We start from the raw sequence: 16,537 nt of genomic DNA, 5'->3' as shown, positions 1-16,537 counted from the left end.
TTTCTCTTCCTATTCTTCAGAGCTTTTTCAAGCAGTATACATAGTACTAAAGGAAATTGGTGTGATTTAGTTCCTCTTTTTATTGTTGAATTATTAAGAAAAGACGTAAAAAAAAAAAAGACAAAACCTAAAAACAAAAAAAAAAAGAATATTTTCTGTCTTGCTTCTCTTCCTCTGTATCTTGTCGTCTGTCTAACTTGGACACTGGAGTAGTCTGTAGCCGCGTACCCTTCTCCCACTTCCTTCCTTTTCTCCCTTTTCTCTGAACGGCGGGGTTAAAAAAAAAGAAGAAGAATACGCAAAGGTTTTTTTCTTTTGTTGTCTGAGCAGAATGCAGTTAGCTCACATGTTATTCTTGTCTGTACGCTTCACATTGTATTACCATACCCATCTTCTTCAGCTTCTCCATTCAAACAGCTAATGTAAGTGAACAAGTTACACCACAGGGCTCTGGGCTGTGCTGAGGACAAGGGCACAGGATGAGAAAAAGAAAGAAAGGTGGAGGGATAAAAGCACGAGGAATGTGATACTGGGCTTTAGGCGAGGGTGGTGACCAGCAGGACTGCTAGCGCAGGCAGGTTTGTTCGTTTGCAGGTTTCCTTGTTTCTGTTTTGTAATTGAATTTGAAATTTTTTTATTATTTCGTCTTGATGGACGATGCATCGTGACCTGGTTATGCATCTTGAGAACGAGTGAATGAGAATAGCTCTTGTAAAGAGAAGAAAAAACCATGAAAAATGACTCAAAGCACCTTAAAAACAGAGCGGTGCCACAGCACAGAGACTGAGATTCAGCACAATCCTTACAAAATGTGACTTATCGATCCATCACTATCCACCATGCGGTTCCAAATCCTGTAAACATTAGATGTAAGCACCGTGAGGCTCCACCAGCAAAATCGAGGAAGAAAAAAAAAGTATATGCAACGTTTAGATGTCTTTTTTTTGCATTAAGCGAATGAAGCCAGCAGCAGTATTATCAGCGAAGCCTTGACGAGTGAAAGCGCCATAGCTGAGAAGCCATATCAGAGACAAACAGGTCACACAGCAGAGCGAGTGCGCGTGTGTGTGTGTGCGTGAGCGTGTGCGTGAGCGTGTGCGCGCTTTAGTCGAGAGGCGGGCGTCTGCAGTATCCGACGCCTGCACCGTTCAAGAGCCCAGTCGGACCCTGTGGCCCAACCGTCAGCATGTTTCACTTTTACGTTTTCCTCGCTCAGTTTCTATCACTGTTTTAAGGATGCTGTTTAGCGATTTAGTGACTGAGCTCCCAAGCTAGACTAACCCCGCCCACCACAAGTGCCCCTCCCCCTCCTTCCCCTCTGTCAGAGCCGTCCCATCCTCAGACACACCTCCCAGAGCCCATGGTGAAATGCATGTGTTAATTACAGTTTCTTTTCCATAATAATAATAAAAAAACAGTTGATTGAATAAAAGGATGTTCTTGACTGTATCCTGCCTGTGTCGCCTGTCTTTGTTACCGTGTCCTCGTCAGCGCTGCAAGAGGAGAAGCACTCTGGACAGAAACGCTGTAACTGCCTGCTGGGACTGATGAGCTGAGGGAAGCCACACATGCATCTACTAGGAGGCCGAGGGGTAGGCAGGTTTTTGGAAACCAGATGTGACCAGATGTGATGCTGGGTAACAAATTCCTACTGTAGTATGAATTGGGTAACAACCAAAATTCACAGAGCTGTTCTAGGACTGAGCCCATGAACTCAACAGGAAGATGTTTGCAGAGGTCGGAGACGTTTTCCAAACATTTTGTAAGAGTCGGGTCAGATTTACTAACACGCTGTTCCAGCTCGAACTGGGCTTCAGTTTAAAATACAAATACTGATTTAATTGATGTGTTACTACTAGAGATGGCATGATACCACTTTGTTAACGTCCAATACCGATCTCATAAATTTGTATAGCTGCCGATACCGATATGAATCTGATATAGTCTATGTTTATAATCAATAAAAAGATGTTTAGTATCTTGTTGGATTTCGTATAAGTTCATCCTAAAATTTTAAAAGACAAAACACTAAAGCTATTCTATTACACTTGTATTCTATTCTATACACTGCACCCAAAATATTTCAGTTCAGCAATACTGATCTTGTTATTTAAACTCTTAGCAGAACTTTAAGTGTTTAAAGTAATATTCAAAAAATAATTTAAAATTTTATACAGGTTTCAAAAAGTCTTTGGCTCTGAAAAAAAGAAGTTGCAATATCAGCACAAAATAATGTTTATATTCGACAACTTGGAAAAAAAGCAGGTTGTAGAATGGACCCTTTTATACATAAATAGACATCCAGAGTGGAAAGCAGTGCAAATATGTGCAAACACAGCTTCTCACGACGCTCCTCTTTTAGCAAGATGAGTGCCAGTGTAAGCTGTTTCTATCACATTTAACCTGAGACAGAATTTTGTGTAATTTCTATACAAACTTAACACAAGTATGAAAAAAGTGTTTGTTTTGTTTGTGAAGACGTGAAAAAGTGTTGTTACATTACCATTCAGTTTGAGGGTTACAACAGAAAATGATGTATTTATCGTTCTCACGCAGACGGGATTATTTTACCAAACCAAGGAGATTTGGCCTGATAATTATTTTTATCCTCCTGTAACTTTATTGTATAAAGAGCTAAAACCTCCAAGGTTTCAGGAGTAGTTCGTCGTTATAAGAAGTGTTTGTCAACTAAAAATCAAGAATGTGGGAGTCTGTCTGTGATTCGGAAAGCCCAGCGTGTGGTCCCGACGCAGGGAAACACATTCTGTCTGCGATTCCTACCTTGGCAGCACATAGCGAGGCTCCAGATGCTTTCAGTGTGAACTCCAGACCCCCGACAGGTCTCGCACACAACTACCACGTGACGCATACTGCTCCGGCGTGCTAAGGTCACTACCTGGGTTACGCCAAGTTTTGTGAGGTGCTTTTGTGATATTTAATGGATCGGATTACTTTTTTTTCTCCCCTATATCAGATCAGCATATCGGATCGGTCCATCTCTTGTTACTACCACCTAATTCTTTGATACTGCCACTACTTTTAAATACAGGTATATAGCCACAGTCTGTGGCACCATCAGATGGATACACTACATCACAGAGGTTCTCAGTTGGATTTAGGTCTGGGGACCTATGAGCACAGGTCCCAGTAAAGGCTGTTGGGCCCTTGGGCCACCCGCAGGCAGTATGTTTCTGACACTCTGACCACAAACATAACAGAACATTACATTACAGAGGAACCCACCCGAGGGATTGATCAAGTTTTATCTAATCCATCTAATCTAACATGCACGAGTATCCTGTTGGAGGTGATACTGTAGAGCTCTGGCAGTGCTCCTGTACTTCCCCGCATAAAGGAGCAGATACCGGTCCTGCAGCTGAGCTGATGATCTTCTACTATGATCTCCTGTCCAGCTCTTCTTAAGTAACACCCTGTCTCCTGGTATCCTCCCCACACTCTCACAACTGGGAGAAACTGCAGACCTGGTTGCCATAGGCTTACCTTGGAGGAGCTGAACGTTCAGCAGAGGACTGTAGAAGTTTAGCCAAAAAACCAAACAAAACTAGAGCAAAATCAGTGAGGAGGGATCAAAAGAGCGCCAATGGTTTGTGTTCAGAACCAGCAAAAGCATTCCCTTCATGGGCGTGTGCACCTGGTGTCACTTTCATTTACACCAAAGGAGGTGAAATGAAATGGTTTCTGATTTCTAACTGGGGAGATTGGTGTCCTTGACACTTAACTGACTGTATTTTGTACTGTGATGCCCGAGAGTTGCCTTTATTTTCTGAGCAGTTGACTGAGTATAATGCCACACTTGAGGAACACAGTAAAATCACATAGAACTGAAGAAATCTGGACATAAAGACGACCCATCATACTACTTGGTCTGATGCTTCAGCACTTATGTGAGTATTCATTAATAAATGAATATTTACAGTTTTGGTCAACGTTAAATGTGAGTGACTCAAAACAGGTGAATGAAAACTTCCACCTAACGATGCACTACTATGGCAAGTCCTGCATCGAGAGGCGATAAAGAAGTGTTGATAAATGAGCCGTTAACTATCAAGATGTTTGTGAATTGTTGTCGTCTGTGGAGAGATGCAGTTTATCTTGTTTAGGACTACACACCTTTAGAGGACCAAATCTGTGCAAAAATGTGGATTCAGTGTCATTTTCTGTCAGGTATCAGTGTCGTGACGTTCTGATTGCAAAGGCACCTTTTCCTTTTGAACATGAACTGCATAAGCAGCAGGCTATCACTGCTAAGGTGGGACGCACCAAGACAGTTAGTTGGAATTTTTTTAAGGACCATCCTGCGTGTTCCCCTGATCTAAAGCCAATTGAGAAGCTTTGATGGATTGATGGCAACGGAGGTTTACAAAAATGGAAAAGAGTTCCAGACAGCAGATGCCATTCGTGCAGCCGTCTTCACCACTTGGAGAAATGTTCCCACTCACCTCATGGAAACACTTGCATCAAGCTTGCCGCAACAAAATTTTGAAGTGATCAACAATAACGATGCAGCTACTCATTACTGAGTTGGAACTTTGAGTTTTGATTTGGGGTGTTTGCAGGGTTTTTTGAGGTGTGGTCTTACAACTTCCTAACTTTTGATCAGCTGTAAAGCAGCCTGTTTCCGTTTAAGCGTCGCTTTGAATAAGCTGGATACTCGGAAAAATGTTTTGTCTCACTCTCAGATCCAACCACGCAAAATATGATTTTTGCCATTTTTCAAGTGCACTGTACAAAGTAGGGTGAATGAGCTTAATCATTTCTATTTCAGTGGGTGTTGTGATTAACATTAACTATTTAGTGGATTAAGAGGACATATATGACAGGATTAAGTGTGAGAACATGAGTGTTCATCCTTTCTACCACTGTTCTTTTCCCGTCCCGCTGACATTCCTCAGGTCTTGTGGTTGTCAACAACATTTCAGTTCACCCTCACAATCCAACATGTTTTATGTGAAAACTATCAATAAATTCAGTATTGGCTGTAGTATGGAGCATATTTAACCACTAGGGGGCACCTCCTGACCAGGTGAGTGCATGATGCGCGCAGCGAGTGAGATCCATGCTGATGCAAATGACACACAGAGTCAGAGGCCTGAAAGACTGCTGATATTTAATGTAGCACAGCATAGTCTAAGATCATGTTGATGCTGTAGGACAGCTGTCAGTATAAACTGCCCTCACGCACACACAGGATGAGACTGCAGTTAACAGTTACCGTCTCCTTGCAGACCCGCATCAAGGTTTCCACACATCCCCACCTCACACACCACAAACCGGGGCCCCGTTCTCCGCGTGTGGACGCCTCAAGTCGTTCAAGGTTAGCTGATAATTTGATACGAGACCTGGACTGTTTCGGTTCTTTGAAGCCAGAGTTGTGGAATCCCACTTTTGCACTCATTTTCTGATCCAAATGTCTTAATAAAATCCATAACTGCATCTTTAATCTTAACTGTATCTACGCATGACAAAAAACCCAAAAAGAACGCACAACCCATTAAAAGATAGACATCAGAATGACAATGTATCTTCTTAAACACTAAAAATCCTAAATTAACCTGCAGAACTATTTGAAAGCTACTGTGCTGATTGGAGTTCCGGCTCCAGCTCCACGCACTGAGAACTTCATCCGAGGTTATCAGTCCTCAGAATGCTTTCAGATGAAATTAACTGTGCGACAATTTGCTCTGTTTTAGCCTGATAGCAGCATGTAGCTGGTTTTAGTCACCCCACACGTGTGAAGAACAGGGCCCGGGTCAGCAAAGCTTCAAAACAGTAATCTGTAGTGGGTCATGAGCCCGTGTGCACATACGGTGGGTATGATGGTGACGATGGATCAGATCTGTTCCTCACATTGCTCCTCATTAGCTGCTCTGTGTGCACTGGTAGCCTTCAATCCAACCCGTGCGCGCCTCCGTGTTGATCAACACTACTGCAAAGTAAGAGCACGGCCTTATGATCGGCGGCAGGTGTGCAAGGACCAACATCTCAAGTGAGTTTGACTCAACTTCAGTGGGTTTTTGTTCTTAATGATAACTACACATTACACACGGTAACAGGAGGCTAGCTAATCAGACTATAAAGGGAACAGCAGCATGTTTCTCTGCGTGGCCCTCTCAGACTCCGTGTCACAACATTCAGACAATGCCGGAGTGAATTTAGCATAACTGAATCTCTGCTTTATTCACGCTCCTATTTAGCCACATCACTTTAAATTCAGTTTGCCACAGACCAGGATGATTACAGGTCATCTGCTCCACGAGGAAGCTGAAGGCTTATTTGATTTCCAGACCTTTCCTTTCATTTTTTAGTGTCCGAAAGCTGATTTAGAAGGAAACTCAAATTTTAAAAAAGAAACTTTTGCAAACACCCAGACATGTCACTGTAGGTAGTAATCAGACAACGAGTTCACTTGTTCTTAAAGAGGAACTATCATGCTCACTTTTAGCACTGCATTTTTATTCTTGGACTCTGCTAGAGAGGCGACGGAAGACTCGCAGCTCAAAATAATCCTCATCTTAAACTAGACTCAAGTTTCCCCCAAGAAACAGAAGATCTGAGCAGCAGGTGGGTGGGGACGCCCCTCTCTGTGACATCATACAGAGCCAAGAAAAGAAAAACTGCCTGAAAGTGATCATTTAAAGCAGTCAGACACCTGCCTCATGTGTATATACACATGGATCGTTAGTTGAAACTCGTTGCTATGTTTATTATTCCATAATTTTAACACTACATAAATATGACAGAATAAAGGAAAAGCATAACAAGTCTACTCTGATGCAACCTGTTAGAAAAAGAAGAGGTGGCTACAAAGCTCTGCTAATTAACGCTTTAGATGACGCAGTCTTCTCTGAAAGTCTGAGTGAAATTCTTTAACATATAAATTCGCTGCATTAGGTCATTCATTCCTCGTGATTATTGTAGGTTTTTTTCCTTCATGATTGTCAATTTAGACGTTTGTCTCTTCGAAAGCTTAAAGCCTCATGAGTATGAAGCGATGCAAAGCGATGATGGTGACCTGGCACTGCTAATCCTCGGCACGCACACCTGCCACCACAAATTAAAGCCGTGTTCTTACGGAGAACACCACAGATGTTTACGAGTAGTGTTAATTGGCACAAGAAGCTATCAGCGCACATAAAACCCTCAGATGTTTGAGCGGGCGGGCACAGTGTTTGCAGGGACTCCTGACTGGGCAGCACAAAGTGAGGAACAGGAAAAGCAGATACTCATTTGTCAGTTTAGTTCTCATGTGGGCCGATGGTTCCCAGCAACGTCACGTCAGACAGAGAAAACAAGGGGGGCAGCAAGAACCAGTCCATCTATGTTGTTCCTCCACTGTTAGCTTCCAACACACGAGCAGTTTATACACACACGCACAGACACACAAACAGGCTCGCACACAGATTACGTGCGGTGAGGGGTAACGTGCTTCCTTACAATCGCGGCTACAGCATTAACAAACTTAGAGAATGCCAGATCGATTACTTTTTCAGCTTAACTGTATCGCATCCATCTGCACAGGCATACGTGGACACACACGCAGACACGAGCACACACTCTCACTGCCCCGCCCCTCCCCCCCCCACCCGAATGTTCACAAAGCGCGTCTAAAATCAAATTATAGATCTCCCCTAAACAAACCCCACACATTCCATTGGAATTCACGTGGATTTCATAATTCTTCCACTTTTTTTTTCTTCTTTAAAACCGCCCCGACCTTCCTGCACACAACCGTCGACCTTGTGTACTTGTAATCCCTCCGAAACCTAAACCCTCCCCCGTCTCCCCTTCCCATCCCCTGCCCCGCCACCCCTCTTCTCCCACCCCCCTCCATCCTTCTCCCGTCACTGGCTTCCCCCCCTCCTGTTTGGGATGAGCTGAGGTTGTACAGTAAAATCTGGGGGTGCAGTCTTTATGCTGAGCTGAAGAAGAGGGGTGAAGGGTAGGAGGGAGGAGCAGGAAGGCAGTGACCCTCTGCCGTTCAGTCGTCTTCCAGTCCCTGGTTGAGGAGAAAGTTGGCCGCCAGGTTCTCGTTCTTCTCGCAGGCAAAGTAGGCCTGAATGACCAGCGCCTCAGGGAAACCCAACGCTTTTAACTGCTCCGTTGGAAGTCATGGAAGAGCAGAGGAAGGAGAAGAGGAAGATGGGCGTTTAAAACCAACCGCCTTTTTTTAATTAAAGAAAGTGCCGATGTTTAGCCTTTACTCTTCGCTCACCCTTTCAATGGCTTCCTTCTCCTGAGGTGTAACCTGGATGTAGTTGACAGGCGCGCCTTCCTCCCCTGCTGCCCCCATCTCTCCAACCTCTGGTGCATCTCCCCCCTCTCCCACTGGTTCGTTCAACATCTGGATAAACAGCTCCTGATGCTGACTGATTTGCTAGTTGGGAGAGGAAAAAAAGAAGAATTTAAAAAGCTTCTCACAGAGACGAGCAGCAGGAGGACTCGGACAGGCTGTGGTACCTGTAGAAGCTGAGGATTCTCCCGGCCTAGCTGCTGGAGGAGAGCGGGAAGCAGGGCGGGGTTCTGCTGGATGGCCTGTCTCATGTGCAGGAACTGGGGCTGAGTGCGCAGGAATGCAAGCGGGTTCTCTCCTAGAGCACAAAAAGAATGAGCAACAGTGAGAGTTTTGTCCTCTTTCAACATTTCCACCAGGAAACTTGTGCGAGCCTGCAGCTGTGACCCATGTGTGTGTTTGGGATTAGTTACATCAACAATGTTGCACACTATGACTGCAGCACGACCAGCTCAAACAGCTAATCACTTATTCTTTGATAGCAAAGACTGAACAGCTGTGCTGCATGCATTCATGTCCACAAGGACCGTGATGTCATTTTAACACCACTCTAGTTTTGCCTCTGCACACCACCAGCTCTGCACACCACCAGCTCTGCACACCTCCAGCTCTGCACACCTCCAGCTCTGCACACCACCAGCTCTGCACACCACCAGTGGCTTTTAATTCAAATCTTGCATCTGCTCAAGCTGTCATGTAGTCACAGGCCTCATTGGGCCATCAAACTAAGTCATTTGTCTCATTATTTTTGAGGATCTGAAGATGGACGACTGTGTACAAGTCACCCAGCCCCCCCACAATGAACTGAGGAATCTTTTTGTTAGATGATGTAATATAGTTACTGATTTTTAAAGGTCATCTTTTCCAGTCTTACAATTATTACCAAAAACCTTCTTCCACTCAACCTCCTCCACAGCATGCAGAAATGTACACGATCTATCAAACACTGAACCCTTGATGTATTATTAAACATTAAACATGAAGCGATGCCACAAGTCAGTACGTACAGCTTTACATTATGTTTGTAACTAATGACTTCTCCCATAATACCAAACTAGCTGTTACAGCCTTGGAACAGGCTGCATAGTAAAGAGTGTATTTCTATCCATGCATGCAGATCCACGATGAGTCTCCTGGTAAACTAACTGGAAATCAGAAAGAGGCTACAGGTGAGCTGCAAGTCTGCAGTGATGTGATGGACGTGCAGGTTTGATGCCACCTAACAGGTTTAACAACACTTCATACAAGCCTGTGGTGGAGAACCGCTTAGCCACTACTGAGTCACGATGAGTCATCTTGCAGTGACAGTTATTAAGTGTAGCTGTGTCTACACCCCTGCAGCAGTCACACATTCCAGCGCTCTGGAAAAAATCGTATTTTTGACGCGAGACGTGTTTTTTCTACCTTTTAAAATCAAAGCTTACACAGTGCCAGTGACTGTGCTGTTTGTCACACAGCTGCCAGAGATGCACAAACACACTTGACACCATGTTTGTGTTTGGATCACAGCGAGTCGGATGCCCTACCTTCTGGTACAGACGGAGCTTCTGTGGTTCCAGATGTGGGAGCCTGCGCTGGGGGATTACTCTCCTGGACTGGGCTGCTAGGGATACCCTGCAAACAACAATACAACTGTCAATCACACCCACAGACATTTAAGCAGGCTAAGACCATTAAAGTCTACGGTCATTCTGCAATAGCCACGCTCTGTGGCACACAGGCATATTTCACTCTTTATATACCACAACATCAACACAACAGCTAACAGCCACAACCAATAGTAGATATTCAAAGACATGTTTGGCAGTTAAAATCATCTATTATTTCTTGCCAGTTAGAAAGTACATCGACATCCTATGTTTTCACTCATAAATCAAATGCTACATTTTTTTAAAAGAATAAAAACATAATCAAAACATTGAAGTTTTTATTTGACATCATGCTTGAGATGTATCTGCCATATTGGACATAATGCAAACCAGTTGCTAGGGAAATGTGTGGTTGCTGGATGTCTCCAAATACTCTACAAGCTGAGCAGCAGCACAACGTGAGAAACTGACGCAAACCAGAGACGGAGAACGATGGCCTGTACAGTCAGAGCTGTTCCTAAGCGCTCCAGCAACATGTTTCCAAAGGAGCAACTTTCACTTTGAAGGCAAACTGTCTCCGCTTCAGGTTTATGTTGCACAGATTCAAAACAGCTCCAAGAGCAGCTGAACAGCACTTGTGTACACGTCTGTCACTTTCATTCACACTAGGACAGCAGCTATGTGCTACTGACCACTCAATGAATACTTGTCTTTCCCGAGGGACAGGTGGTTGCCAAGAGGTGACTGACCAGTGTGCAGGCCTGTTTGACGGGCTTCAGCAACATTTTCCCTCAGTACCAGTGGTTGCCAGATAGTCTCTAGGCCTGTGTGACTGCTCCCACTGTCACCATGAGTCCAAACTGGTTATTGGTCACATGTTTGCAAAACCTCAATACTTTTCCTGAGCCCATGTGAAGGATGAGTATTTCTGTCTGTTGGTCTGTTAAATTAGAGCTTACTGTAACTAATATTTGCAGAAATGCTCTGTTAAAAGACCAACATGTCTGTCTGTGCTGCAAACACCTGAGAGTGAGTCTCCTATACACACAGAAACAGAAGAAAGCCATTTTAGCCGCACTTATGGCTACTGTGGCTGAATCACTCATCTCTGTATGCAAACATCTCCCTAGTGTCTCAGCGTCACCAGCAGCAGCAATGCAGCTACTGTGTTTTCATGCAGTATGCATTGTGGAGAGTGACGCCCACCACCTTGACTAGCTCGTGTTATAACGCCCTCCCCTTGATGTGTGTGACGTACAGTAAGAAGGTACTCCACGGCTCTGTGGGGGTTGTTGAAACTGGCCCGTAGCGCAGCCACAACTCTCTCCCTTTCATAGCCCATAGACATGATCTCCGTCAGCATCGCCTCATACTCCGCTCCGGTCACTGAAAGGGCACATGTAAACGTTTGAAACAAACATGGTATGCTTGTTTGCAAATCAACACATTTTAAAAAAAATATCCTCTGAAATTTCATCAAACATTTATCGTACTGACAAATTAAATCCACTTTGTACAATCGAGACAACTTTCAGACTCCGAGCTTTTACCATGAAAACACTGAAATAGAATCTCAGCAAACTTTTTATTACAACATGATTTAAACAGAATCACTTTACGCATACACTCCCCTCTCTTATAATGGGAATCCCCCGTTACTCATAGGCACAACAAGAGGCGGCTTGCGTTTGTCAGAGCCTAAATATAGAAATGGCATGTAGCACACTGCAGCCAGTTAAGTCCCACTTTTACAACAGTAACAGCTTCTGGTAGTTCATGTAAGCGTTACACAACACAGGCTATTGTCTGTCTCTGTACAGTTCACTTTTAACAGCTACTTTTTAAATAAAGCTATTTCATTAAGACAGGCGCCAGCTGCTTTTATCCGATCCTGCGATGTAAGTCTGATAGCTTGCTTTACCTACCCAGCGTCGAGGATGCATCCAGGCCCTGACTTCCACCACTGGAGCTACAAAAAAGAAAGTTGGAGCGAGGGAAAAAATATACATTAGACAGGTTTCCTGTGATTTCATGTGAACGGAGGCTGTGCTGAGAGAGGCACCAGGCAATGGTGATGGAGGTGAGCTTGGTGATCAACATCTGTTCCATCCAATTAACAAAAAAACAAAACAAACAAAATCATACAGGCAATGGTTAAACTGGATTAAAACACATTTACAAAAAACAACAACAAAACAAACACGAACAACAAAACCTCAGTTGCTTCTAAAAGCCTGTGGACTTGATGCCCCACAGAAAGTCTAAAATATAATATTCACTCCTATACGCTTGGCCTTTCTTAACCTTCCTCACAGCATTAGCAATTAGCCAAGAGAGTCTGCTGATCACGTAACGTCAACAAGCGGACATTTCTCAAACAACCACAAATTTCACAAAACTCAAAAAACACAAACTCTGGTGTAACTTCAGACAATTTTATCACCAACAACACTGGAGATAGAGCAAGTTCAGATTAGTCAGGAGGCTGCTGCATTAAACTGACTGACTAAGCAGGTAAGCTAACATGATGAGCATAACTAAAAGCTGGTTTTAATGCCCATACAACCAACTGTATGGCTCAGTCAGGTCGAGCTTAGGATTTCTTTTGGGTAACATTAGCTAAAACTTGTTTGGCATAAACACTAGACTTGAACTACAGTGTCTATGCCAGCTAATTAACCCAAAGCACAGGGAGGCGATCTTTCTAGCAAACCTTTTTTTAATTGAATTATCAGATAACAGTATAAATTTGATGCTACCAGATTCCAATACCAGTTGTAGCTAGGCTAACTGTAGCTTTTTTCTTGCCATCGTTGCTGCTGGCAACTCACTCCCAAGTGGAAGTCCTAGTTAAAAAGCTTTTCAAATCACTAAATGAGTTATGATGCTAAATTATTTATTATACCACATAATGGTGCATAGTAAGTAACGGTAATAATTAGTGGTACACAGATAGTTGGGCAGCTGCAACTCTGTTGAACAGTTTATTCAAAGCCATTGTAAGTATGTAGATTTAACTATACATGAGTCCAGTACATACAAGCAGGTCAACTCCTGCTCAGACACACTGGAAATGTTTAAAATGGTTTTATTACAGACTAATCATGCACATCTTTTTCCAAGGTATGCCTGCTAAATACAAAGCATAACATTTTGGTTTGTAATTTAGCCAACTTATTGACAAACATGAAGCCTAAGAGCAGATCCCACAGATTTAGATTCTAAGCAGCTGAATGACGTACAGGAAAACACAGGATGACACGAGACAGAAAGGGGATGGCTCGCTAGTTATCTGCAGCTGATCTTTGACCAAAAAAAGACAGGATTGATTTCCACTACAAATCTCACTCTAAGAGAATTTCTATATTTGATGGTGATTCTCTTAAATTGATAAATAGAATTTTATTTTAGTCACCAGATGAGGCAGCCCAACCAAGAGTGTGTGCATGGGAAGCACTCCAGTTATGAGTTGTGTGCTCGGGTTAAAACCCTCCCTATTCATATCTTAAAAGTTATCAGCTGTGATATTGACTTGAACAAGTCCTATAATATGTTTTATTACTAAAATGTAATACCTACAGTTGTTTTCATTATTGATTAATCGCGCCGACTGGTTTCTAACAACCAAAGACGGTCGGCTGTATGTCTACAACCAGACAGATATCCACTTAACATGATAAACAGAAGCATTAATCAATGGCTTATCAGCTTGGAGAATTTAAAAAAGGAAAAAGAAATGACTAATTTATGATTGTAATTTCCCACCAATCACTTAATTAATGCACAGTTCTTACAGCTCTAAACATTTCTCACTTACATTCTGGAAAATATGATGTAGTGACATCATCCAGTTTTCTCCTTTATCAGAGTAAACTTTAATGATCAGCATGGCCAATTATCACAGGCAATATTTGCCATGTTTAAAGCTATTGGAATTATTACACTTTGACACATTTTCCTATAAAATAGTTAAGAATGTGCAGAGCTGGCTCTGATGCAGGCCTGAAAAGAGCAGGAGGCAGGACACAGGATGTTCAATTGCTAGCTGTGACTTTGCCTACACTCTTCTCACACTGGCACAAATTAGGTGCATTCAGAAACCAGACAGACTCTATAATATGACACTGGCTGGTTAAAGGCTGTTTAATGTCCGAGCTGTCCAGATCATACAATTATCTCCACTTAGTAGTGTCTACACGAGTTCAGCTGGCAGTGCAGAAAAACAGCTTTAGTAATAGAGAGAGTGTACCTAGCTGGTTGTTGTGGTTCTGTGGCTACGGCACTTGACTCCTCTTTGGCCTCCCCGCTAGGAATGGGGACAGCTGCAGGGGCAGGGGCTGGGGCTGGAGTTGGGTTTGTAGTCGGGGCAGCTGTTGATGTGGAGCCAGAGTCCTGTACTGGGGGTTTGGGTGCTTCTGAGACTGATGGTGAGGCTGCAACTGCAGGCTTAGCCTTTTGTTTATTTTAAAAAAAAAAGTGCTATTAGACTATCAACATATTGTTAAATCTGTTTAACAAGAAAAGAAGCCAAATACACTGATGCCAGCCACAAGTATTAATTAGGATCTCACCTTGGACACCATCACTACAACAAAGTTCTTCTCATCAATTTTGTAGTCCTTAATTGGTGTGTCATCTTGCAAAATTTTCCCGGCATATATCAGCTTCTGCCCGGACACAGGAAAGTTGTCTTTTCCCCTTTCTGCTTCTATCTTCTCTTTCAAGGCCTTCACCTAATAATAATAACAAAACAAGAAACAAAAACCACCCCAGGACTCATTATTATCCATGACATGTCTTCCAGTGCTTGTAATACCAGAGGTTTAATATTAGATGGCCGGCTTTCCTTCAAGTCATTACAAAGCAGGGAGTCATCCTAGCTGACTTCAGCTTTAAAGTTAGGGATCCTAATGCTATAAAATGCAGTGGTCTATTTCACACCTGGTCTATTACGTGTTTACTAAAAACTAAATTTTGGAATGTCACAAGAATTATATCCACTGAGAGTATGCTCGTACTATTTCATTATAATATATCACTTAACAATGGGCCCTGCAACTACACCTTCGGATGTGAGGACATGCTAATAGAAAGAGTCAGTTTCTGAGTGAAGCTAATCGCAATTGGCAGTGTCATAGGCGTTAGCATTAGCAATCACGAGCGTAGTCCACAGCTTGCGTTCATCAAAAAATATTAGATTTAAATCCTAACCCATATCACCCTTTAACAAAGAGTAGTAGCCACACCCGCGAAACAATATTTAAATGATGAAAAAAGTCGTTTAAAACTGTGTCGCTATGACTTTGATAATGGGCTACTCTGCTAGCTAGCTTGCTAACGCTAACTCATCACAGAAGTGAGGCGTCGCGTTGTTTTGCGGTTTCTTGTGGGTTGCCTCTTTGTAACGTGTGCGACTATTGCGAAACCTCCAGTCGAGTCTAGTTGTTAGTCGTTCTTTAATGTGTAATATAAATGAATGGGAAGCTGTCGGGTCTTCACGCAAAGCCAAAACACAGGTCCCGCAGCTAGCACTGTTAGCTTAAAGCACGTTAGCTATAGCCACTCACCGTTTGTTCGGGGTCTATCTCAATCTGAATAGTCTGCTGCTGCAGCGTTTTAAGTGTGATCTGCATGGTAGCGGCGACTGACGCTGGGTCAGAGGTGCTTCAAACGGAGAAACAGCTGCTCGCTAAACAGTTAATTTGTTTTTAAAGTTGGCGTTTCGGGTAAGATAACAACTAGCCGAGAAATGTGTGTATCCATGAGCATTCAGCAACTCGCCATCTTTGGTGACAAGTTGGTGGTGCGGCGAGGAAAGCTCCGCCAGAGATCTCGCGTTCACGTGCTCTGCTCCGTGACTATGGCAAGCTATGGGGTTTCTATCTACACAGTCAGCGTGTCCACATGGACAATTATTATGAAAATATGGCCAATTAGAGCTACAACAGGTTAAAGTCAGAAAACTTCATGTTATTGTAAAATTTAGTTTATATTATCTGAAATGTGACAATAACATTAACGAACTGGTAGTTAAATAACATGGTTTTGTTGCAAATCAATTAAAATAAACAAAAGAATCAATCTTGTGATTGGGTCACGGCAACTGCTACAATAGTGAGCACCCACAGACCTTTTAAGCAGCAGCTGTTTTTGTATGACAGTCTGTAAATCAAGCTGTGTAATGATTTCAATTCTGTACCTACAGAGAACAAAGCGTTTTAAACGTTTAGTAACACCTGTGGCGTGGATGCAGTGTGTGTCCGTCTGTATCAAACTATAAGCACAAAGTCCAGAACGCTTAATAATTACATTGGGCTCATGAAGAAAATATTCAAGTTGGAAATGCTTACTGACCTAAACACTCACCGGCCAGGTCATGACTTTCATGTCAATATGGACCAAAGTTTTTTAGGGATGTTTTCCAGCACCTTGTTGAATCTATGCCGTGAAGACTTAAAGGAGTTCTGAAGGGAAAAGGCGGACCCTGTACTCGCAAGATGTACCTAAGGACACGGTGAATGTATGTTCAATGAGAAGAAAATGACATAACAACAGTCAGTGGAAACCAAAACCATCAGCCCTTATCAGACTGGATTTAAATTATACCAATTATGGAAACTAGAAATTCTCCAAGTGT

At 42.9% G+C, this 16,537-nt stretch overlaps 1 protein-coding gene across 2 annotated transcripts; it reads right to left on the bottom strand.

The window, feature by feature from the left end:
• Positions 1-7,847: 7,847 nt before the first annotated feature.
• On the bottom strand, positions 7,848-15,787 carry LOC113018525 (UV excision repair protein RAD23 homolog A-like). 2 transcript variants are annotated; one of them, XM_026161593.1, is made up of 9 exons: positions 15,682-15,787; positions 14,472-14,633; positions 14,150-14,352; positions 11,826-11,869; positions 11,159-11,286; positions 9,838-9,925; positions 8,479-8,609; positions 8,234-8,395; positions 7,848-8,113 (listed from the first exon to the last, which is right to left on the bottom strand). In XM_026161593.1, the coding sequence occupies exons 1-9, from the start codon at positions 15,682-15,684 to the stop codon at positions 8,000-8,002; spliced, it is 1,035 nt and encodes a 344-aa protein (XP_026017378.1). In that variant the 5' UTR covers positions 15,685-15,787; the 3' UTR covers positions 7,848-7,999. The 2 variants fall into 2 exon arrangements, with proteins under 2 accessions (XP_026017378.1, XP_026017377.1); XM_026161592.1 differs by having other exon boundaries at positions 15,468-15,786.
• Between the last annotated feature and the right edge of the window lie 750 nt (positions 15,788-16,537).

Source organism: Astatotilapia calliptera, unplaced genomic scaffold, assembly GCF_900246225.1.
Source record: "Astatotilapia calliptera unplaced genomic scaffold, fAstCal1.2 U_scaffold_99, whole genome shotgun sequence".
In the NCBI taxonomy this organism is placed as follows: domain Eukaryota; kingdom Metazoa; phylum Chordata; class Actinopteri; order Cichliformes; family Cichlidae; genus Astatotilapia; species Astatotilapia calliptera.
Note: the sequence above shows the minus strand (reverse complement) of the source record. Positions and strands in the feature narration are given on the sequence as shown.